This window comes from Patiria miniata, unplaced genomic scaffold (assembly GCF_015706575.1).
Source record: "Patiria miniata isolate m_02_andy unplaced genomic scaffold, ASM1570657v1 HiC_scaffold_18, whole genome shotgun sequence".
Taxonomy (NCBI): Eukaryota; Metazoa; Echinodermata; class Asteroidea; order Valvatida; family Asterinidae; genus Patiria; species Patiria miniata.
The window spans coordinates 10,076,550-10,100,529 of record NW_024037056.1 but is presented as its reverse complement, the minus strand read 5'-3'; the positions used below and the strand labels follow the sequence as shown (position 1 = coordinate 10,100,529).

At 42.4% G+C, this 23,980-nt stretch overlaps 2 protein-coding genes across 2 annotated transcripts; one reads left to right on the top strand and one right to left on the bottom strand.

Moving 5' to 3' along the window:
* Positions 1–234: 234 nt before the first annotated feature.
* LOC119725120 (transcriptional regulatory protein AlgP-like) lies at positions 235–2,917 on the top strand. Its single transcript, XM_038196481.1, has 2 exons — positions 235–264; positions 2,132–2,917. Exons 1-2 carry the CDS (start codon positions 235–237, stop codon positions 2,915–2,917), a joined length of 816 nt encoding a protein of 271 aa, XP_038052409.1.
* A 4,005-nt stretch (positions 2,918–6,922) lies between these two features.
* On the bottom strand, positions 6,923–23,663 carry LOC119724548 (solute carrier organic anion transporter family member 5A1-like). The gene is made up of 12 exons (XM_038195650.1): positions 23,380–23,663; positions 19,407–19,665; positions 18,190–18,499; positions 17,056–17,263; positions 15,816–16,175; positions 14,480–14,644; positions 12,475–12,679; positions 11,223–11,397; positions 10,088–10,284; positions 8,630–8,694; positions 7,699–7,910; positions 6,923–7,156 (listed from the first exon to the last, which is right to left on the bottom strand). The coding sequence occupies exons 2-12, from the start codon at positions 19,649–19,651 to the stop codon at positions 7,040–7,042; spliced, it is 2,259 nt and encodes a 752-aa protein (XP_038051578.1). The 5' UTR covers positions 19,652–19,665; positions 23,380–23,663; the 3' UTR covers positions 6,923–7,039.
* Between the last annotated feature and the right edge of the window lie 317 nt (positions 23,664–23,980).

Genomic DNA, 23,980 nt, shown 5'->3' with positions numbered 1-23,980 from the left:
CATGTTCATTGGATAAACTGCGTCACATGTTTAAAAACTGTCACAGATTAGTGTTTATTTAGGTGTTCTAAACCTAAACACATGGTTTACAGTGAACTCAGCCGGACCTACAATCCCGGCCAAAATGGACGGGACACTTGGAAATATCCTTAGCTTGCAACGATCACCCACTCCCCCGCTCCCCGGTTAATGTTGTCCTTTATCTCCAGCTGATGGGGTACACACCGCGTCATGATGAGAGACAACATTGAGTGGCGGCACGGGGTTAGGGGCCCAGTGAGATTTGGCCAGGATTGTAGCCGTAATGTTTGTAGAATTTTGTATTAAGTGGAGTGCCATATCGTGCACATATAGCACAGTCGATCGGGACCAATTAGGCTCTATGTGTTACCAGAATTTGTAACGGGAGTCGACTGTATTTCTATGTTGCTTGAGTTATTGCCGGTCAAGTATATACAGTAACAACGACAAATTCAAATAAAAAAAACCATTCAAAATAATTCAAACCATTCAAGATATAACAAATGAACAAAAACACAAGCCTAGTTCCTCATGTACACGCATTATTATGGTGTAGAAACACAATAGAACAATATATCCTGTAAGGAAGATTTTAGAAATCAGTCTGCCCAATAAAGGAAACGCTACGGAGTTTGAGATTTCAACAGGAACAAAAGAAGGGCAAAAAGGTCTTCCCCACAAGTATAAGTATGTAGGCTAAATCTACTCACGTGTGCGTGTATATGTCGGCTATTATTTGACATGGAAGTGTCGGCAAATGTCTGTAACACTTTAAACATTTAAGACCAATCAGTATATTACCCTACCTTATGGACGTTGCGATGTCAGTGCGGTCGAATTTGTGTACTGATGAGACACATGTAAAATCTGACAGCTACATGTCCACACACGATAATGCACGATCTGAAGTCCGCAAGAATTTTTTTATTTTTGAGTAAACAAAGTTGACAATTGAATCTAAGGTACGTGTGATTGTAGATAGTCAAGGTCGAGCTGGGTCATTCTTAAAGGGACCAGCCGGCCACATGGACACCGTATGCAAGTACACGTACGTACGCCCGTTGGAAGGGACAGAGCGATCGAGGTTTTGCCGAACCGCCATTTTTGCTGTGCAGCAAGCTACAATCCTGGAGCACGTTTTGGCGGCCCTTGAACTGGAACATGTTTCTGACGTCACAGCCGTGACCTGAAACATGTTTCCTGTGCTCCGCGAAAACGACTGACCGGAAAATTGTTCATGACGTCATGTTACTGCCTACGTGACTGCACACAACCCAAAAAAATCACACGGCGACCGGACATGATTAACAATAACATTCAAAGCAAAAGTGGAAGGTTTTTTTATATCGTTTCCCTAAAGTTCTAAAAAGAGTAGGCCTGATATTCTGTATCAACTTTCGTACCAATTGAAGGTAAAAACCCACTATTTAAACTCCATTTATGGTAAAAAAGTAACGTCGTCTGCTAAGCTTGTTTACCTTTCCGCCATCTTGAAACATAAGTGAACCGACCGGAAACTTCGGTTCAACTTTGGTCGAAACAATGACGTCATTTCAGTGTAACCGAAGCGCCAAAACGGCCGCGAACTAGAAACATGTTTACGGTCACAGCGCCAAAACGTGCCCCTGGCCAAATCTCGCTGGGCCCCCAAGCCCCCGGCCCCTGTTCAATGTTGTCTCTTATTGGGCGGTGTGTGCTCCATCAGCTGGAGAGAACAACATTGACCGGGGGAGCGGGGGAGTGGGTGACCGTGGCAGGCTCAGGAAGTGTCCCAGACATTTTGGCCGGGATTGTAGAGCGGTGATCAAGAGTTTCTTGCCTATTTCGCGAAAACGTGCTCGCACGCGGTGAGTCCGCCGCGCATACTGAAGCTCTACATATAGCCACTGTACCAGTCAGCCTGCCAGTCGGCCAGCCAACCAGCCGACCAGCCGGCCAGCCAGCAAGCAAGCCAGCCAGCAAGCAAGCAAGCCAGCCGGGGAGCCAGCCAGCCAGCGAACCAGCCAGCTTGCCAGCCAGCAAGCCAGCCTGCCCGTCAGCCAGTCAGCAGCGCAGGTGGTCAGCCTGCCAGTCTTCAGCCAGCCTTCCATCCAACCAGCCAGCCAACTAGGCAGCCAGCTTGCAAGTAAGCCTGCCAGTCAGCCAGCCAACCAACCAGCCGGGGAGACAGCCAGCCAGCAAGTCAGCCAGCTGGGGAGTCAGCCAGCCAGCAAGCCTGCCAGTCAGCAGCGCAGGTGGTCAGCCTGCCAGCCATCAGGCAGCCTTCCATCCAACCAGCCAGCGAACCAGGCAGCCAGCCTGCAAGTTGGCCTGCCAGTCAGCCAGCCAACCAACCAACCAGCCAGCCAGCCAGCCAGCAAGTCAGCCAGCTGGGGAGTCAGCCAGCCAGCAAGCCAGTCAGCAGCGCAGGTGGTCAGCCTGCCAGCCATCAGGCAGCCTTCCATCCAACCAGCCAGCGAACCAGGCAGCCAGCCTGCAAGTTGGCCTGCCAGTCAGCCAGCCAACCAACCAACCAACCAGCCAGCCAGCCAGCCAGCAAGTCAGCCAGCTGGGGAGTCAGCCAGCCAGCAAGCCTGCCAGTCAGCAGCGCAGGTGGTCAGCCTGCCAGCCATCAGGCAGCCTTCCATCCAACCAGCCAGCGAACCAGGCAGCCAGCCTGCAAGTTGGCCTGCCAGTCAGCCAGCCAACCAACCAGCTAGTCAGCCAGCAAGTCAGCAACCAGTCAGTTAGCCAGCCAACCAGCTGTCCAGCAAGCCCGTTAGCCAGCCGGCCAGCCTGCCGCCCAGCTTACCAGCCAACCAACCAATCAGCCAGCTATATAGCCAGTCAGCTAGCCAGCAAGCAACCAAGCCAGCAGTTGAGAAATCTGTGCCGAAGAGTGGGGGATAGGGGATGACCAAAATCCTGAAATTGTCCGGCCGTGGAAATTCAAGAAGCGCGGGGGGGGGGGGGGGGGGGGGAGGACTTGACACCGCATTACAATAGGGGGCGCTCTTCACGATAAAGATGTATATCAATATGTATAATACTCGAGCTAACATTTTTAAAGCTTTTTTACTTTGTTTCTCCACTTTTCAGTGCTTTTGAATACATTTTAGTTGTTGGGACGTTCGGAAAATACCTCAAAGTCCGCATGTTTTTCCCTCATCACAAAAAAGTAGGGGGATGATTCAATAGCCCATCCCCCCTGGTCAAAAAGTGTGTGTGTGTGGGTGTGTGTGTGTGTGTGGGGGGGGGGGGGGGGGGGGTAAATACCCCCCTCCCCCCCGGATTTACGCCCCTGAAGCCAAACAGCCAACCTTTCATCCATCCCGCCCACCTAAGAAGCCAACCAGCCATGAAATCGTCAGTGTTTTCACGAAGGAACGAATTCGGACAAAAATCCATATTTTTTTTTAAATTCTTTTTCCAGCCGAAATCGGTTAAGTGAACAGCAACAAACGTTTTGACGAATTTTTTAGGGTAAAAAAACCAGTTTAAATCAATAAACTCATGAAAATCAATGTAGGGAAAATTTCACCTGAATTGTAATTTCAGTTTTCAAAAACAGACACGTTCAAACTTCACCACGCTGTTCTATGGGGCAAAAGCAACGCACATATAGGCGTTTGAGTTTTCACTGAGACACATTTAATTTGCCCGGCAAAACAACGCGCGTGTGGGATTTTAAGTTTTCACGAACAGACAAATCTCTATGGAGATTAATTACTCCGCAATTAATTGTTCTATTATACCGTAATTGGTACATCTTTGAAGTTTATGATCTCATAAAAGGACTTTCTTAAGGGTGTTTTCACGGACTCCTAATCTGGCTTAATATGTTGAAAAATCCGTGAAAATTTAGTTAACTGTAATTTCAAGGGAAAATGGCTCTTTAACGAATTTTTAAGGGATGAAGATGTTCATAATTAAAACCCGATTTTCTCAACCCCAATGTTCAACAGCCTGTGGCCAAATTCGTCCCCTCGTGAAAACGCTGACGAAATGAACCAGCCGGTAGTAAGCCAACTAGCCTGCCAGCCACCAAGCTTCAGGCGAGTCATCCGTAATACATGTAGAATAGAAACTACAAGAAAATGAAACATTAAACACCTATTTGTTTATCTTACCGTTTAATGTCCTTTGCATATTAATTTTTTTTTTTGGAAATTCTATTATTCAGTTCGATATCTGACGAATTGCTTCGTGATTATTTTTTAAAACTTTTTTGGGTTTATAAAACTTGTTAAAATACAAAAAAAACCAGCGAATATACAGCATGAAATTAAAAAAACGGTATTAAGGCCTAAGCGGCTTCATTATGTTGCAAAAATATACAAAAGAAACTAAGTTTAAAACATGATACATTTTTAATACAGTTATAAAAATACATCCTATTACTTTACTGAGCTTAAGGTTTCAAAAATGCATAATTGATTGTAAGGCCAAAAAAAAACTCGGTCTCTGGTCAGCGCGCGCGTCGATTTTAATCATGCGCGTCAACCTTTCTTTTCTTCAAACTAACACGGAAGCTACAATAGCGCCCTCTATTGCCGCACCTCCTCAAATTTTTGTACCAAGGAGCACCAAGGAATGGGGAAATTGCACCAAGGCAAATGATAAAGGGCACCAAGGCAAATTATGGAGGACACCAATGTATAATGAGGACACAAAAAAAGCAAAATAGTACCCACCTTGTCTGTACAATTCAAGCTTAAAAAAAAAAACCATCAAAAAAAAAAAAAAAACCCGAGTCACCGCATCAATTCCGGAACTTCGGTCCGACCATAGTACCAGAGATCGACTATTTTTTTTTTGGCCTAACTACCATTACATTTTTTTAGCGTAAAGAGATATTCACACGTTCTCGAACTACTAAAAAATCTCACCGTGCTGATATGCCATCTCCCAGCAGGAACTATTATAAGCATGACGACCGTTTCTGTTTTAGGGCAACTTCGTCCTCACAGACCAATCCCACCATCCCACTGCGCTTGCTTATCTTTTTTTATCGTAATGTTACAATGAATATGATGGCATCGTTTACATAATGTAAATGTTAATTATTACGGAATACGGAACCCTTTGGGGACAATCCCATAGAGTTGTACGAGTGTTCATTCGTTTTGAACGTACGCAGGACGGGCATTTACGTTTCAGCCAATGAAAAGCTTTGCTTGCCAGGCTCCACCCACAGTTACCGCCCACCATGACCGTCTACTGCCTTACTTTTATTATTCAAATTGTTCGCTGCTTGTATTAATCATGATAACAATGCAAGAGGATTCCAAGTCGTTGAGCGGTGCAAATATCAACATAACTGCAAAACAACATTTTAAGTGGCAGGATCGGGAACAATAAAGTGGAGTTGTATAGTGTTGTACCTATAGGCGACATATATGACGTGATGAAAAAGACTGTACCCTACAGTACGTAAGCCTTTATAATAGTGTCTATAGCACTCGTACCCTCATGGGCGTCGCGAGGGGGGGGGGGGGGGGGCAAGGGGGGCACTTGCCCCCCCCCTGGAAAAGCAAAAAAAAAGAAGTAAAAAAACCCCAAAAACAAAAAAAGGGGCGCGAAGACAAAGTGGTGTAAATTTAATGAGTTGGGGGGGGGGGGCAAAATGTCCCTGCCCCCCTCTAAAATTGATAAATCGAGAATATGTTGAGAAATACAAGCATTTTTTGGCCAAAAAAAAAGTTTCCCCCCTCTAGAAAAAAATCCTGGCGACGCCCATGCGTACCCTGCCTTAGCCTTTTTCTTTCCTTACGTTCTAAGTGTATTGTTAATCTGAATACTGACTGTATTCTGTACCCTACGTAAGCCTTCAGAATAGTTTCTATTGTAGCGCAATCTTGGCAAAGGTGCAGGCAAACAAAATATGCCCGTGCAGAGAAAACCCATAAACAAAGTGTTGAAATAATGCCAAAGAAAAGCCAGCTCTTCGTCGAGAAAAAAATCAGCAAGGGGTACACTTATCAATAACAGAAAGTAATAATATAGAAAGGAACATGGTTGTGGCCACGGGATCCATGACTAAAGGCAGTATGTACAGTAGGCTTAAATGCTGAGAGGACTCCCTGCAGTGTGAATTCATATACCTGCACTAAACTAATTACGTGCGTATTCTGTTTGCTTTACCGACTAGATTTTGTTCAAAACACATCATGTACAATGTACATCATGTACAATGTAATGTACTCGCAAAATTGCTTCGATAGAGAGATTCAGCAGGCATTGTGTGAGACAGCTTTAATTGTAAGAGATCCTCTTTTGTTATTTCGATTTTTGTACCGCTCAACGAGTTGGAATCCTCTTGCATTGTTATCATGATTAATACAAGCAGCGAACAATTTGAATAATAAAAGTAAGGCAGTAGACGGTCATGGTGGGCGGTAACTGTGGGTGGAGCCTGGCAAGCAAAGCTTTTCATTGGCTGAGACGTAAATGCCCGTCCTGCGTACGTTCAAAACGAATGAACACTACTTACACTTAATGACCTTAACCCCAATTTTCCCTTCTCCTATCCCCACGAATTTGGGTATATTTAGGTTTTGGACCACTACAAAGCAAAGAAGACTATTTTCGACGTTAAATTTTGCCTATAAATAGGATTATGACATTAGGGAGACATTGAATGTCTCTTTAATGTCCGGTGTCTCCCTAGGCGTAAGGTATAACTTACGACGACAAAATGCCTCCTTAAGGCTACATTATCAGGAAGAATGTTTTTGCTTACTGAGCTAAATACTTATGCTGTTTCTTCTGACTTTTATAAGAGGGTCTCGGTTTTGTAAAACTCGCTTCTTTCATCGCCTTAAGGTGGTCTTAGGAGCAGATTCGTAAAACAAATACAAATTGAGCTCCCAAATGGCTTGATTGACTCGCATGTGGAAGACTTTGAAACTAGAACTTGATATTAGGAGCAGGACAACGTTGAATGACATCAACGAGGCTCGTGCTCGGAAGGGAAGGACGCCAAAACGACTTATTACTATACTACTCGGAACGAGGTAAAGATGGCGGACTGTTGCCGTTACACATCGGATTCCTTGTACGCCTCCAACGCCTTGTCTTGTCCAGGGGTGGTATCTGGAGATGTCTCCGACTTCTTAACTTCGTCTGAGTGTACTGAACGCATCTCTTCGAAACCCTGCAATTTGTAATTTTGAGAAAAGGATTGTTAAAAAAAAATGAGATCGAAACATGTCTGCATTCTCCTGATGACAATGTGTCAATTCAGAACTCAATACGACGCGAGGTAGATACCATAGACATGGTCGTCAGAGGGGTGTTTCACAAAACATGAAGTAAATTGGTGAACAAAATCTTTGGAAATTTATTTGAGACCTTTTAACTTGTTTTTACCTTTGGACCAAAATGTATTTATTAATGGGAATAAAATTGTTCTCGGCCGGTTAAAAAAAAAGGTACGTTTAAAACCGGCTACGGGCCTGGTCGCCAATAAATGGCCCAAGCCGAAGGCCAATAACATGTATACCCTGAATAAAAAAATAAACTGCAAAATGGAAAGTCTCATTGGTCAGAGATTAATTTTATTCAACAACTCTACTACCTTTAGATTTGAATGATCTTCATTGCTGTTAAAGACGTGTGTTTGTTGTTCTGTTTTTGTTTCTTTGTTCTGCTGATAAACAAGAGATACCTACTGAGGGCGCCCTCCGTAATACGTACCTGGGGAGTCTTCTCTACTCTGATGGAGCAGTAGCAGACGATGAACAGCACCAGACTCAAGAAGTCCAGACTGAAAATCAACCCGAAGTAGACGTATCTAAACTGCACGATGTCGTAGAGGAGGCAGTTGCCGGTCTTTCCACAAGACGACTGGAGGAGGAGACAAGTCGTCTGGATGACCGTGCCGAAGATCAGAGGGGATGGAATAAACCCTGGTATTAAAGAAAAAAGATGGAAAAGGAAGAACGATTGTGTAGACTGGTTCCCCCATAAAAAAACAAAAACATGGGGACCTGCAAGGGTGGATCCGGGGGGGGAGGGGGGGGGGGCAACGGGGGCCATGCCTGCCCCCCCCCTCCAAAAAAAAGAGAGAAAAAAGAAAGAACCTATTTTTGTTTTAAGGCAGGCACTGCGTACACTACAATCTTTTCCTTCAAAAAAAATTGTCAAAGTGGTTAGAAATTGACTCAGATCGCACCACAGAGCATCTAGAATCCAATATAATCCCGATCCCCACGCCGTATTTTTTTGGACCCACTTTTTGGGGCACCACATTTTTTTGGGCCTCCCAAAAAATTGTGTTCTAGATCCGCCCTTGGTACCGGAAGCTACTCCCATTTAAAGCCATTCGTTGGATCGCCTCTGCGTGTCCAACACTCCGTGTTTTTTCCTGGAACATGCTTACATGGTTTCTTCCTATCTCTAAAACTTAATAGTTTTTCATATCTTCATCGTCTTCTCCCTCTTAAGTTCCTTAGAGCGACCTTGCTCACGTGTCTGTGCACTTCTGGAGAATCCTTGCTTTCATACCAAAAGGAATGAAAATACATCTAAAATGTGACGCAGTCCTCTAAAGTGGGCTTCCAGGTTCTCTTGAAGTTCAAAATGTATTGTCTAGCTTTCCTAATTCTAATTTGTTTCATCAAATTACCTAGCAATCGTAGCAGCATTGATGAGAAGCCTACAGCTATGGAACGGTCATCCTCATCAACTGTCCTGTACACAAAAATAAAATAAAATTGAACCAAATTATAAGTACATGTAGGCGTATATTAGCATTATTTAACATGATACTTCACATTTTGCTATAATTCCTTTGATGTAAATTGTGTAAATACTTTGGTTTTAATAGCCAACGATCAATGAAATATAGGTGTTGAATGTAACCGTACAGCACATCTTTTTGAGCACTGATGTTATTGCATAAAAGGCTCTGATATTTAATTCATTCTTGAAAATCTTTGGTTATCCTCATAAAGATCTTCTTGGAAACAAACGATCAAATGATTCGATCTTCACCTCATGCGAGCCAATATATCCTGGATAGTTGGATGACTGTTTTTTTACTTTATACAACGTTAAGGTTGTGCCACAATTAGAGGCAGTTTCAAGACAACCTGTTAGAGGCAATATCGAAGAAGGAAACTTCAGATTTTTTTTTAATCAGTATGTTTCCATAAACTGTTGAAAATGTACATTGGGTTCCTTTAGCCGCCCACCTCGTTCCTGGGCTTTACTTATTTTGTAACCTTGTTTTCAATAGTAACCCCTGGATGGGAAACTTTCTTCCTGTATCCTGATTTAACTTTTTAATGGATTACGTTACTACGTCCACTCCACCTCATAAACAATCCTCCCGTTTTCATTTTGTTTATATTAATATGAAATGTGATACTGCATATTGGCTGGATATGAACGATTGTAACATTTTAACTTTGAAAGAAAAATCGTGTTTTCATAACTCTTGCTGCGACGAATTGATTCTGTTTTTACCTCAGACGCCACATGCAAAAACAAACTGCGCAAAAACAAGCACAGCCAGAAACTAGACTGTTCCTTTATAATAATTTGCATACGTATCCAAACATGTTGGTCCAATACCAGGGTGAGAGAGCAAGAAGTGGTGGGAGCGTACTGCTCGACACTATGGGAACGAAGTTGGGAAGCCGGAACATGTAGTGATTTGAGAAAGTTGCCTCATGTAATAAAAAAAATATAACAGAGTCTTATATAGCGCACGTGTCTATTATTAAAGAAAGGTAAATAAAGTATATGAGAAAAATGAGACCCATTATGTAGCACCTTATAAGGGTTGACAAGGTGCTGCGGCGCATATTGCAGCCACTGCCAAAAACACCGTGGCAAACCCCTTCTCTTAGCGATAAGTGTTACTGGGTTCTTTAACATGCGTTACACAACACACGGGACCGGATGCAATAATGGTAAAGTGCCTTGCTCAAGAGCACAAGCACCATGTTCCCACGGCCAGGATTCGAACTCATGTACCACGGCACACAAATCGAACACCGTAACCACTGGACCACAGCAGCCCTGAAAGAATGTTACAATCTTTCATATCCAGCCAACATGCAGCTTGGCACATACGCACCTCAGTTGCAACATGAATCCTGGGTTGCCAACGATGGTCATGAGAAGGACTTGCAACATGGCCACACCCATGAACGGAATCAGCGTGTTGCATTCACGAGGACATTCTCCAGGGATGGCCACGTGCTCGTAGTCTCCTCTCAAGCCGAGCGGGTCGGCGGGACTAGTTGCACCAATGCAGCCACAGTCGGTGTATAACTATGTAACATATGCGAGATTATCAAATATAAAAAGTAGTCATCAGAAATGGTCGTTATGCAGACTGATTCAAGTCGCAAGAACCTTAACCACTGGTTTCATACTCAACACTGGAAACAAGTCCATACTCATTGGAGGGGTCATAATTTTAAATCTGATCGTCTTATGATAACGTCATTTATATAGACCTTTGGGAAATGTTGTTATTAGCTACATTTTGATACCCCGTTTGATACCGAAGACTGTAAATCGTCCAAGATTGACAACGGTTAATGAAAAATGATGCAGTTTGAAAAAGAAGAGTAGGCGAGTCGAGTGGAAATTACTGCGTGACAATGTTACACTACCCGAAACGAACGGCAGGGAATATCGATTGCACAGTGCTTGTTGTCTGCATGGGAGCACGCGAAATTGAATTACCCGCGCTTTGTTCAGGCAATGTGCAGTCGAAAGGGGCCAATTACGGGCATGTGCGCTTAGCAATTTCTCCTCTCGTAATCTTTAAATTGGCAACTTTTCAAACTGCATCATTTTTTAAAAACCGTTGTCAATCTTGGACAATTTACAGTCTTTTGGTAGCAAACGGGGTACCAAAATGTAGCTTACAACATCCTCCAAAGGTCTACATAAATGACGTCATCATAAGACGATCAAATTCAAAATTATGACCCCTCAAATGAGTGTGGACTTTCTTTTTTTGTGGTGTTTATACATGTAATCGTTTGTGTACTGATTTGTACACATGCAACAAAGCTGTCGGCAATCGTCTTCTGAGATGAACATCAAACATTATGCAATAAAACGTTGATTCCTCGCCATATTGAGTATAACATAAATATCCATTATTTAAATCTGACCAAGTCAAATTTTAAAAGCGGTTTGTGATATCTTTTTGATCAGCATTGTTGGGTTATCTCTTCTTGTCTATGCATACTCACCATCATGCCATCTTTCGTTCCATTTGGTTGTCCGTTTTCCACCTTTGCTAGGCAACCTGCGTGACATGGCGTCGCATACGTTACACCATCAGACCCGCAGACTGGTGTGTATTCAGTTGGGCATGCGCAGTCAGCGTTGCAGCCAGCCACCAGATTTGGCAGTGGCACCTTTGTCCTAACAAAATAAGTAAATAAGACCAGATTGAAAGATTAAATGATTTTAATGGATTAAATGGTACCTATTGACAGCTAAAGTAGGGCTTGTCTATTGTCATGCTTGCCAAACAATATACAATGTACTTTTTTTGTAAATTCATTCAATAGTTGATAAGGTTAACTTCAGTACATTTTCATTCTTTATGTTCTAAGCCTAATGCAGATATGGAAATATAATATTGCTATAAGATGGTATTTATAAAAGAGATATTTTAAAAATACATAATATCTTTTTTGTTGCTTATTGTATAAAACATCTAAAGTATTGTGCCAATATACTGCAGTGTACCAACAATGAGTGATCTTGAGTGCAGTGAACATATCTTGAGTTTATTTGTAATGTGTTTATTTGTTACAATATTTTAATATCACAAAACGTACATCAAATTTCTAGTCAGAATGATACGTCCGTTCCTGGACGGGAATTTTTCTTCATATTGACGAATAATCTAGAGTAGTAACTGCAGTATACAGGGTGAGTAAAAAAAACCGAAACCCAAATGTTGGGACCATTGTTTGAGGAAAGTTCTGCATGTAGCATTTTCAAAATCTAGGATATGAAAGCCCAATTCACAAGCTTTCTTTTTAGTACAAGAATCATTCAAATCACGGCTGTACTTTTCAAGTTACGGAATATTAAACACAACCACCGTTTTAAGGTTCTGTCCACGAATCGCAAAAAAGTTCAGTGTTCTTTCAGCAAAACGAAAACAAATCCATAGAGATGTGTGTGAATTGTTTTCGTTTTGCTGAAAGTAGGCTACACTGAACTTTTTTGCGATCCGTGGACAGAACCGTAAAACGGTGGTTGTGTTTAAAACTCCGTTACTTGAAAAAGACATGAATGATTTGAATAATTCTTGTACTAAAAGAAAGCTTATGTATGGGGCTTTCATATTCTAGATATTGAAAATGCTACGTGCAGAACTTCCCTAAAACAATGTTCCAAACATTTGGGTTTCGGTTTTTTTTACTCACCCTGTATTTTCAGATAATTATAAGAATAAGGTACATAATGTCTTATAATAAGACGCACATGTTCATGTTGGGATACGCGGTGGTGATGCCAGCGATGTCCCGGTTGCTGCATCCAAGGAGGAGGAACACCGGAGCCAGGAGGAAGACGAAGGGTTTCATGACGACCACCATTCTGGCTAGTCCCTTCTTGGTCAGTTTCAGCTTCTTGACCACGAAGCCACCGATCAGGTTGCCGAGGAGCGAACCGGGTGGCATGATGATCCCTGTCAGGGGGTGAAGAAGTCGGAGGATGATTGGGAAGTGTTTGCTTTGGGTTAAATTGTTCACATCAAAGTAACGTTACGGTAACACACATGTAGGCCTATATAGTAGTTAAAAGCTGCTAACAATTTTAAAGAGTACTGGGCCCGAAAGTTTGGCAGCTGGTCAGCTGGTCTCGGCTGGACAGCTTCATTTGGTTAATCCTAGTTGTACAGGGTGAGTAAAAAAACACGAAACCCAAATAACACGAAACCCAAATGTCGGGACTTGTTTTAGTGAAGTTCTAAATGTAGCGCTATAAAAATCTAGGATATGAAAGCTCAATTCAGAAGCTTTCTTTTAGTACAAGAATCATTCAAATATCTTATGTACTTTTCCAGTTACCGACTTCGAAACACAACCGCCGTTTTAAAGTTCTGTCCACAGATCACAAAAAGGTAAGTGTTCTTTCAGCAAAACGAAAACAAATCACATAGGGATGTGTGTGGATTGTTTTCGTTTTGCTGAAAGAACGCACACCTTTTGTGTGATCCGCGGACAGAACTTTAAAACGGAGGTTGTGTTTAAAATTCCGTAACTTGAAAAGTACATGAGTGATTTGAATGATTCTTGTACTAAAAGAAAGCTTATGGAGTGGGCTTTCATATCCTTGATTTTGAAAGTGCTACATGCAGAACTTCACTAAAACAATGGTCCCGACATTTGGGTTTTGTGTTTTTTTACTCACCCTGTATAGTCCAAGTTTGAAAGTTTAGGACATTAGACTTTTTTTTTTTTACGGTTGCGGTTGTTTCTTAGGGAATGTTTCGGTTTTTAATTGTATTATCGATGTAATGTATGTACTTTTGTGTTTGTATTTTTTTTTTTTATCATTTTGTTGATGTTTAATGCAAACTACAAATTACAGTATTATTTAGGGACTCAGTCAGACAATGACTCCCTCGCAGTATTTGCCTGGCACTATACTAGTAGTGCACTACTAGTACGGGTCCAGTAAATGCACGGCTTATGGCAAGGTGCACGCGGGAGCCTTGCTTTTAACAGCTAAAACTCGAGAACTTGTTCTTTTGTTAATTTGGCAAAGTGACATCCGTTGGCTAATGCTAGGTTCACACATTCCCGATTTTTAAGCCGAATCGCCGCGAATAGCAATTCTTGAGTAAATCGGGGATGGTTCTTGGCTGCCTCGGGATGATTCTGTTAGTTCGGTGAAAGATCGTTAAAGATCGGGAAGCGCCCCGACAATTTTGGACATGTTCAAAATTGTCGGGGTGATTCGGGAACCAATTTCAATTCTTGGTTTATTCTTGTTGTATTCAAAACTAATTCTGGATATTCTTACAGCATTCTGGGTATTCTTACAGAATTCTTACAAGTTTCGTAGAGTTATTTTTGGTGTTAACAGTCCAGAATCATGCCGAATCATTACGAATGTATCAAGAAATGTACGAATGTTAAAAGAATAACTTACGAATACACAATAGGCTGGGTCATTCTGGATGATTCTGGAGTTATTCGTATGTTATTTTTGACAAAATTGCTACAATTTGGTGTTATTCTGCAATAAATCGCAAACGTTTGGCTTGATTTGGTCTGATTCGGCTTCCAATTCGTACCGAGTTCTTGATTATTTCTGTTTCATTCTTAAGTTATTCTTACAAACAGCGAATCGGGGCTAATTTCTGCCGATGCCATCAAGAATTTTTATTCGGAATAGATCGGGGTATTCGTAGCAATAATTCGGGAATGTATGAACCTAGCATAAAACACCTGTTGGCGAAAATGGACTACTGGTATATTACCGAAGAGCATGGGAGCTGTAGAGGCGGGCAGGCCGAACTGCGTCTCCAGATACTTGACCATGAAGACGATGATTCCAACGACGGAGGACAGCATTGCGCAGACCCCAAGAAGCAGTGACATGAAAGTCAGGTTGGTTACCAGGCGACGAAGGGCGTTCAGAAAACCTGACGAAACAGCACGGATCAGGTAAGTGAGTTCGTAAGTATTGTGAAAAATTTCTATTTCATAAACAATAGTAAGATTACTTCATTTTATCTATTTTTTCTTCTAAAGTTTAAAACAATAATTAAACCTTGTTAGCAACAGGGAGGATGCAGATGTTTTGGAAGGTACAAAGAATTACTAGCGGACACAAAAATATCATTTAGAAGAAGGATTTACAACCAGTGTGTCCAAACGACGATGACTTATGGGGCAGAGACATGGGCAACAACCAAAGAGATGGAACTAAAATTGACAACACAGAGAGGCATGGAAAGGAGAATGCTCAATCTATCATTACGAGACAAAATTAGACATATATACCTTCATAAGACAACAAACAAAGTTCAAAGATATCATAGAGAAGATCAAGGAAATGAAATGGAGATGGGCAGGGCACTTAGCAAGAAGACAAGACAACAGATGGACCAAGAGACTCACAGAATGGCAACCAAGGACAAGCAGAAGAAGAAGAGGTTGACAAAAAAGGAGAGACATGAAATCACCACATATATGAGCACGGCAACATGGAGTAGAATGACAAACAGAAGACAATGGAAACTGCTTGAGGAGGGCATCATCCAAAAATGAATGACCACAGCTTGATGATGATGATAATGATGAGCAACAAAACGATACTAAATGATGTTCCCGTTGTATCTGACTCTCCCCCTGTGCACGTGCAGGCAAAAAGCAGTTAATTAAACAAGACTTACTTTTGTTGGGGAATAGCTAATGCACAATTTTGTAGTTGAGAACTGTCTTTACCGTGACTTTATTCCACAGCAAGTTTTAATACATGTACATAGATTATCTAACTGTTTAATGTGAACTAAGGAAAAGAGAACTGGACGAACTGACTGAATGCATGGAGTGAATTGCACTGATGAATTGAATCTAATTGAATGGTGAATGAATAATGGACAGCACTAGAAACAGGATTTGGTTGAAATAGGAAAATATTTAAGAAAGGAGAAACTTAGTCATGTTTTCTCAGAAATAAAGTGACTATGGATGAGTAATAACACCTGAATGGTCCAGTAACTTCATTGTAGTGAGAAAGTTTCAATGTCAAATGACCAATGACTTAGGGTTAACAACCTGTGTGTGGGCTGATTTTATGAATGAGTTTACCTTTGACATATGCGCATCTTCCCCCGCCGTCTTCGTGGACATTCAGGCGGTACATCCCTGCCATATTTTCATCCTCGCCCCCCTCCCCTTCCTGTGCCTCCTCCGATTTCCTCCTCTCCCCATCCTTGGCTTTCTTGACCCGCCTCCTGATCTTCTTCGGGAACATCATGATGGGCACGCCCACAATGAGGAGCAACACGCCCACCATGGCGAAGCTGAGCCACCAGGCGCCCAGCCAGTTAGGATCGCCCAATTGGGCTTGGACCGGCGCCTTGTAGAAGTCGGCGTGGGTGGAGAGGCAGAATCCCGAGATGCCAGCCCCGAGCAGAGGGCCGAAGGAGCTTGCCACGAACATGAATGCTGTCAGGTAAGAAAATACCAGTGTTGTAGTCGAGTACTTTTTCTCCGAGTACCGAGTACTGCCGAGTACTTAGGTTACCGAGTAGTACGGGTACTTCCGAGTACAAGTAGAGGTCTCCAAGTATACAAGCACTACAAGAAATACAACACCTGAAAATACATTTTGTACAGTCGGCTCCAGTTATTACGAAAACGGTTAGGACGAAAACCGGCTGTAACAAACACATAGTCTTCGGTCACGGGCAACTTGTGTACATTTCTATGGGGAGAAATTCCATTATACAATGTAGACGAAATCGGATAGTTTGAAATTTCTGTTACAGCGAAAGGTTTTGGCGAGTATAGCGACCCCGTATAACGATACAAAATCATTCGATTTCTCTTTCTTTTCTTTTACCAAGGAGTGGAATTCCACTCTGTGTTATCAGTTAAAAGTAGAGACCAGACGATTTCAAGTGAACAAGCCTTTGCAGGTCCAAAGGTGGTCCAAGACCGAAGGGACTAGGAAGTCATATGAGGCAAATGTTGGGTCAAGGCGTGATGACGTGCCGTGAGCCATTTTAATTCACAACTTACAGTCGGTCAGTAAATCGGGTACAATGCAGATCGAAAGAGTTTGGGAATTTTAACAAGACTTTTCTGTAATGGAAACTCATTCGGCTGAATAAACTAATTTGACTAGACTACTGTGATGTCTGTCCCTTATAGTTGTGGCCTTTAAAATTAAACTCCTCCAAAACCGAAGACAAATTGAAACAAAATAACAATTACTGGTAAAACAAACTTGGCAAACCACCCTGACATCGGTATCCTTGTCGGCTACTGCCGACATTTTGAAAGAGGTGATCTGAAATGAAAACCTCAGCGGAACCTCACTCACCTACATAAACCGATGTTGAGGAGCGATGCAGACAGTCATCCATGTACGTGACGGCAAGAGGCATAATAGGTGCAGCTCCGATCCCTCCCAGTATCTGACCGACGATAATCCAAGACACCTGCCACATGAGGGACCCCGAGGAAAGCTCCTCTTCCTCGGTGCAAACCTCAGAACCTGCATCTCCTCCGCTGGTACTGACCTCACAGACCTGAGCAGGTAAAGCACGGGAGGTTTATGAGGAATCGTCGAATGCTAGACAGAATCATGAAGGATCTGTAGGTGCTTCGCAAGAAATGCTGTTCGAGACCAGGCCGGTTTCTGTGTGACTGTGCACACTACCTAACTAAGCAATCTCTCTAATTTCAATTTTGTACGTTGAACCTGGCAAAATTTGATGTCATTGTCATATTGAGGTCCAAGACACAAAATGTAGATGAAATTGTGATGCTTGATTTTAATAAGCAGGGGTTATGAAGATAGCAAGTGAAGATGGTGAAGATATCAATACGGTCAAGTTTACGGTTGCGCCATGTATAAACGAATCAAGTTGGGGTTCAATTTGTGCAGTTGCGTAGCAAGTTTTTTTGTGAGTGGGGGCCGGGGGGAACAGGGGGCATCAGAATATCATGGGGGCAAATATCGCAAACTTCCTATTGCAGTTTTTCCCAGTTGGGCCCCTCAATGCCTCGCTAAACCATTAACATAAAAAATTGTAAATAGTAATCCTTTGGCAAACTAAAAAATAATACAACTTACAAAAACCTTTTTTGGTTGGGGAAGGAAAAGGGGCATTATCAGTAGCTTGGTGGGGGAGGGCACGGAAAATGTGTGGGGGAACGTGCCCCCCCCCCCCCCCGGGGCCCCCCACCCCCTCTTTGCTACGTCACTGAGTTTGTGAGGTTCCGAAAAGAACCGGCCGGGGAAACTCAACGTATTGGACGGTATACTCTGCCCGTTATCAGGAGTGGGTATGAAGATGAAATGCATGTACCATGAATGAATGCCAGAACAAAACGGGGTGTGTGAATGGACGTCATTAACTGTGGTTTCCAATGGTGTATGAAACGGAATGGGAAAAGTAATGCAGCCGAGCTCATCAGATTATCAGGATGCCGCACCCAAAGAGTTACTTACTGGATAAAGGAGACTGCTTCCATTATGCGAGAATCCCCCTGCCGAGCCGTTTTCACGGCCGCCACCAATTAGTCCGGGGGAAAACTGCGGCGGCGTGTCGTAGATGAACTGCGGCAGCGTGGAGAGCAGGAATCCCAGGCCGATGAGAAGGCTGCCGCCCCCGATGAGTCTAGGCCGGTGGCTGGTGTGTCCGTAGTACGCCACGAAGAGCACCATCACCACACTCATGATGTCGTTCACGATCAGGAAGGGCGCCAACTCGGAGGTCTTCAGCTGGAAGCGTTTCTCTATTGTGCTCAATTGAGAGCTTCTAAAAAGGTCATCATTCAACAGACAAACAGTACAGGGTGAGTACAAAAACGGAACCTAAATGTCGGAACCATTGTTTTAGTGGGGTTCTGCATGTAGCACTTTCAAAAAGGTCATAATTTAACGGACAAACAATACAGTGTGAGTGAAAAAAAACACCACGAAACCTACATGTCGGAACCATTGTTTTAGTGAAGTTCTGCATGTAGCACTTTCAAAATCTAGGATATGAAAGCCCAATTCATAAGCTTTCTTTTAGTACAAGAATCATTCAAATCACTCATGTAATTTTCCAGCTACGGAATTTTAAACACAAATAACCACCGTTTTAAAGTTCTGTCCACGGATCACAAAAAGGTAAGTATTGTTTCAGCAAAACGAAAACAAATCAAATAGGGATGTGTGCGAATTCTTTTTGTTTTGCTGAAAGAGCGCAGTCACATAATTTTTGTGATCCGTGGATATAACTTCAAAGTGGTGAGTGTTTAAATTCCGTAACTTGAAAAGTACATAAGTGATTTGAATGATTCTTGTATTAAAAGAAAGTTTGGGAGGTTTAATACATGCAGAACTTCACTAAAATAACACTCCCGACATTTGGGTTGAGTTTGGGTTTGGGGTCTTTGTTTTTATTACTAAGCCTGTAATCACAACGAACAGGCCGCAAACGGGAGTAAAAGTTGATTTCGGTTGATCACATGAGGTCACAAAATCTCAAATTTTCGAAGGTCAAGTTTATGAATCCAGTGAATCAACACAAAGAATCAATCAGTTGTGCAAAGTGAACAAACAATTAAACAATTGTTTCCCCAAAAGAGGAAACTAAAATAAAGACTCGATGGGATAAAGACTCCAAATAAAGAACAGAAATCAAGACGCAGTAGAAAGCAAGTTGGAGGATGGCTTACCCTGTCACAGAAAAAGCAGCCGACTGGAAGAAGTTCAACACACACACGAAGACGCCGAAGACGTAGGGGGATGCAAGACGCTGGAGGGCACTGCAACAGCATCGCTCTTCGAGAGGGAGGTTGTCAGTGTCTTGCCACGCCCCTTCATCCTCGTCAGCCGCTTTCGCACCCACTCTTTTTCGTTCGGAACTCTCTTCGGCAGTCTGTACCGCGTGGTAACCATCCTTTGGGTTGTTGTTCGACATCCTGCTGTCAGGTTCTGAAAAAGAAATAAGACACCACTACAATAATCCCAGCCTGTGGAAGAAGTACACGCAGCCGGGGAAACAGGTTGCCGATTACGTCACTAGTTTGTACAATAGTTTCACTGGCCTCACAAGGCCACCGGTTCTCAATTCAAGCCACAAGCTAGTCAAATGAACTGTGATAAAAACAAGTTCCAACTTGTGATATATGGATGGTGAGCTATTATGGACGTGAGGGATTCGGATACAACACTGCCACATCTGCATATCAGTGGAATGTCGCTATACAACGAACATCGCGAGTTCCGCAGAAATTGTGCGTAATGGCGATCGTTCGGTATAGCGATTTTAAGCTGCCGGTGCTCCGACACTCACTTTTCAATAAATAGCGCCCTTCAGAACTTCACCCTGCACGCCGCGCCCTGGTAGTTTACTGAAAGACGACTCTGAACACGTGCCGACTATTGAATTATGTAATTACCCATTTTTAAGCTTGCTACCAACAGCAAAGAGGCTTTCCCCTTCTATTCCTTGGGAAAATAATAGCCACTTGTCGCTCTTCTGTTGACATTTTTCAACAACAATGTTCGGTACGTTTTGTACATGTACACAAACATCGGGAGCCGAATGTTGTGTTCGGTATAGCCGAATGTTACGTTCGGTACAGCAACGTTCCACTGTAACTCACCATTTGATGCAGAAGCACAATAGCTGATGATTTGCCAGATTGAAATAACCGCACGCAATGGTCAAATCACATCGGCAACTTTTTTTTCTGAGCCTTGTAAGTCTAATTTTCAATGGACCCTATTGCTCTTCAAGGACACAAAGCTGTATAGATTGAAAAGAAAGATTTGAAACCCATCTTTGTATGGGTTTCTGTAAAGCCCATCCAGACACACACCTTCTGTTAACTCAGACAGACCTTTGTCTGCCGCCTCTATGAAATGCACAATGAGACGGGAGGAACAATAATTATGCAAGGAGGGTTTAAGACGTTGAGTATATAGATACACGATATTTACAGGGTTCGACTTTAGCGGTCGCCCTCTAGCCAGATGCTAGTCAAAAAGAGCGGCGGGCTAGTCAAACTATTCCTTAAGTAGCCCGGCTGGCGAGTCAAAATTATTGGGTTACGGCAAAGATGAAAGGACAGGTAGAAATAAATCGTTAAATTCAGAAAGCAAGCCTGTATCAATTTGTGTCTAATTTTAGTAAACTGTTAAATTATTAGATTTGTTTATTAAAAAAAACTGAAAACATTGCCTCATCAGGAGACAGGTTCTACATGTATGCACATTGTTGCTTAAGAAAGAAAAACATGCTGGCTAGTGAAAATGCCCGCGGGCTAGTTAAGAGTCTGTTCAGTAGCCCAGCTGGCTAGTGAAAAAAATAAGTTAAGGTCGAACTCTACAGTACAAATCTTTTTGTACCAACCTGTCGAGTGGGGTGCATACCTATGTTTTCGAATACCTATGTTACCTAACCCTATAACCATATCCATCTAACCCTATCCCTAACCCTAACCCTAAGGATTTTTGGGAACATTTTATTGGGGGACATATGTATTGGGGAACATCGGATAGACCCCAACAAGTGCATTATAAGGGGAATTGGCGGTCTCAAATATTTTGGTTACAATTAGGTTTTGCCTTTCTCCGACGTATACACTGCATACTCAGTGTGTTGCCTCCCGAGTGAAAGTTGGACAAAAATCACTCGGGTGGGACTCGACTTGATTTTTTTCTAACTTTCACTCGGGAGGTATTACACACTGATTATACAGTGTCTCTACGTCGGTGAAGGGCAAAACCTAATATTGATTTACATCACCCGACGCAAACTCCATCTTATGAATGTTTTGGATTGTTTAGGCCTACTTATCCTATTTCAAAGGTTTGGGTAAAAGGAAACTAACCTAATGTCTAACCGTTCCCGAGAAAAGACGAAAGAATAAAAACCCCGGTTATTTACATCGGACACGGCGGACATTTTGTGGCACACGCACGCGTATTTCCAGCCGTGTATTTCCATTCAATGTACGATACACTTTGCTTGTGTGTCACATAATACATACACATAGCACCAATACACAGATGTTGTTTCTTGCACATTCGCAGAATGCGATGAACTGTGCACTCAACAGCTCGCCTTTCGATTTAGTTGAGTCAAAATTTTGACCCCCGAAATTCGTTCTCGCACCCCGCATGGTTCTCGCATGAACACCCACCTTTTTAAAAGGATGGTTGTGTGAACGTTTATATCTCACTTTTAAATGCTCTATTTCCAATTAACGTCATTTCGTTTAAAACGCGTTTTGTAGCCCAATCGGGCGCATATCCCATGACGTAATATCCCTTTAATGATGTAATCCAAGTCGGAAGTCAACAACACGGTCGAAAGACAAATTAATTACATTGGCCACAGTGACAAAGGAATTTCTTTGCGTCCGCGAGCTCTTTCTTCCTTCTTAGCTGACTAATTGTGACTTGATGACTTGAAAGTGTTTTGTGGTGTACTCTAGTACAACTTTGGGAGCTGTCATTATAACTTTCTGCCTAGTGTAAGCAACCATGTGACAGTGAATATCCGGAAGAATTAAAAGGAAGAACAGTTATATTTCTCACAGATAATACCAAAGTATATACACCCCGACAAAATGCAAAAGTGCAGTTATGATTATGAAGCCGATATATAGGCCAAGGTTCGTCATAACAAGTCTGTTGAGATTTTTTTTTCTCACCAAGTTGGTTCGCGTGACCGAACTAGTTGAATGACACTTACCATGACAATTGGTCGGAGTTGAAACCTTATCCTGGCTTATCTGTGTGTTGTATTGATCGTAGGGCTTATAAAAGGGTACAGAGAAAATTGTTTTTGTAAGTGCCAGCTACGATTGTTGTCACTATTTTTATATTATGATTCTAGCATGGGCTGTCACGTAGGCCTAGTTGCGTGTCAAAGTACATTATATAAACCTTGGTTGAAGTTGTTTTTCTTCATTGCATCTGATGAAGTAGTTGTTGCTACGAAAGCTTATGCACAAATTTTTCTTTAGTTAGTCATTTAAGTGCTACATTCGGGTTTTTTTGGCTATTATCTGACTAACACGGCTACCCACCACTTTTTCAAAGTACAATATGTGCATGAACTTGGATCGATGATAAAGACATGACAATGTAAATTTGGGCAAAGTTCGATCCCAACACACAACAGTTCATCACGAGTTCACGCTAACTTGAACTTGAACTAAGGCACGGTTATTAGCCATCTCTGACGAAAACAAAAAGACATATATAAACCTACAGGCTATAGTGAATAAAGTGGAGAAACATAAAATATCATGCTGGATAGGCGTAGAATTACAATTTCGTACATTTTACAAACTTGGAATATCATGTAGGCTCACTGCTCACTGCACTAAATGAACTTGTCCAACTGCACTCGAAAGAAGAACGAAGGAATAATTGTAACGACTGAATTACTCGGTAAGCTAATGACCTTCATCAGCTGTTAGAAATACATGTAGATCTAAACTTTCACTCGTGTTTCCCGTCATTATTATGTCGACTCATAACTGCTCGTTTGTCAACACCGACGATGATCGAATTAGTAGTTGCGAACACGCAGACCTACAACACTAGAAGTTTATAGGTACCGTAAAGTGAGGAGGAGGAAAATAAAAGTATTATAACATGCCTAATGAAGTTACGGAAAAGGTATCTTACCTTCTTTATCAAGCGAGACAGAGATCCAAAAGAACTGACGACGTAAGATCAGCTGCCGATCAGCTGACGCGATCAAGTGGCCCAGTTAAGCCTTCTCAACACAGTTCGAACGCGTGTTACGTACCACTTATATTGGGGCCTAGTATACTGTTTGATGGTTCGCCGTAAAGCCGGGGTCGTCCTTGAAAAGTTCAACAGCTTCACAAAAGCACGAAAGCTTGAAAGGCTTTAAAGGCTTTGCACTTTGAATGCTTTGCTGGGGACTCCTTTATTGCGACTATCCTTGGGTAAACAAACGCATTGAGCCTCGTCGGAAGGGGGGGGGGGGACATGTAAAGAGGTGTTGAGAGCCGGCATATAGACCTTAATCAGGGCACGCCATCTTGAAAATCAAATCGAGGCATATAGGGCAACAAACGTGTGGCGTAACCCGCGTGATTAGTGCGCGCGGCGAGCGAGTGACTCTCGCAAAGTTACAGCAGATTGACAATGTTATAAATAGCACAAAATTATCGAACCATCAATCTACATTCTAGGTACGTCACGTCTCGTTGCATTTTGAAGAAGAACGGCTTACAAAATATAAAGCCAAAAACCAGTG

Excerpts from the sequence above, each read along its gene's own strand:
- LOC119725120 (XM_038196481.1), top strand. The coding sequence starts at position 235 with ATGAGAGACAACATTGAGTGGCGGCACGGG. Across the intron at positions 265-2,131 it reads ACATTGAGTGGCGGCACGGG|GCAGCCAGCTTGCAAGTAAG; the intron begins GTTAGGGGCCCA and ends CCAGCCAACTAG.
- LOC119724548 (XM_038195650.1), bottom strand. The coding sequence starts at position 19,651 with ATGTCGAACAACAACCCAAAGGATGGTTACCACGCGGTACAGACTGCC. Across the intron at positions 12,680-14,479 it reads TACAGCTCCCATGCTCTTCG|GGATCATCATGCCACCCGGT; the intron begins GTAATATACCAG and ends ACCCCCTGACAG. Across the intron at positions 11,398-12,474 it reads GCGTATCCCAACATGAACAT|GACAAAGGTGCCACTGCCAA; the intron begins GTGCGTCTTATT and ends TTATTTTGTTAG.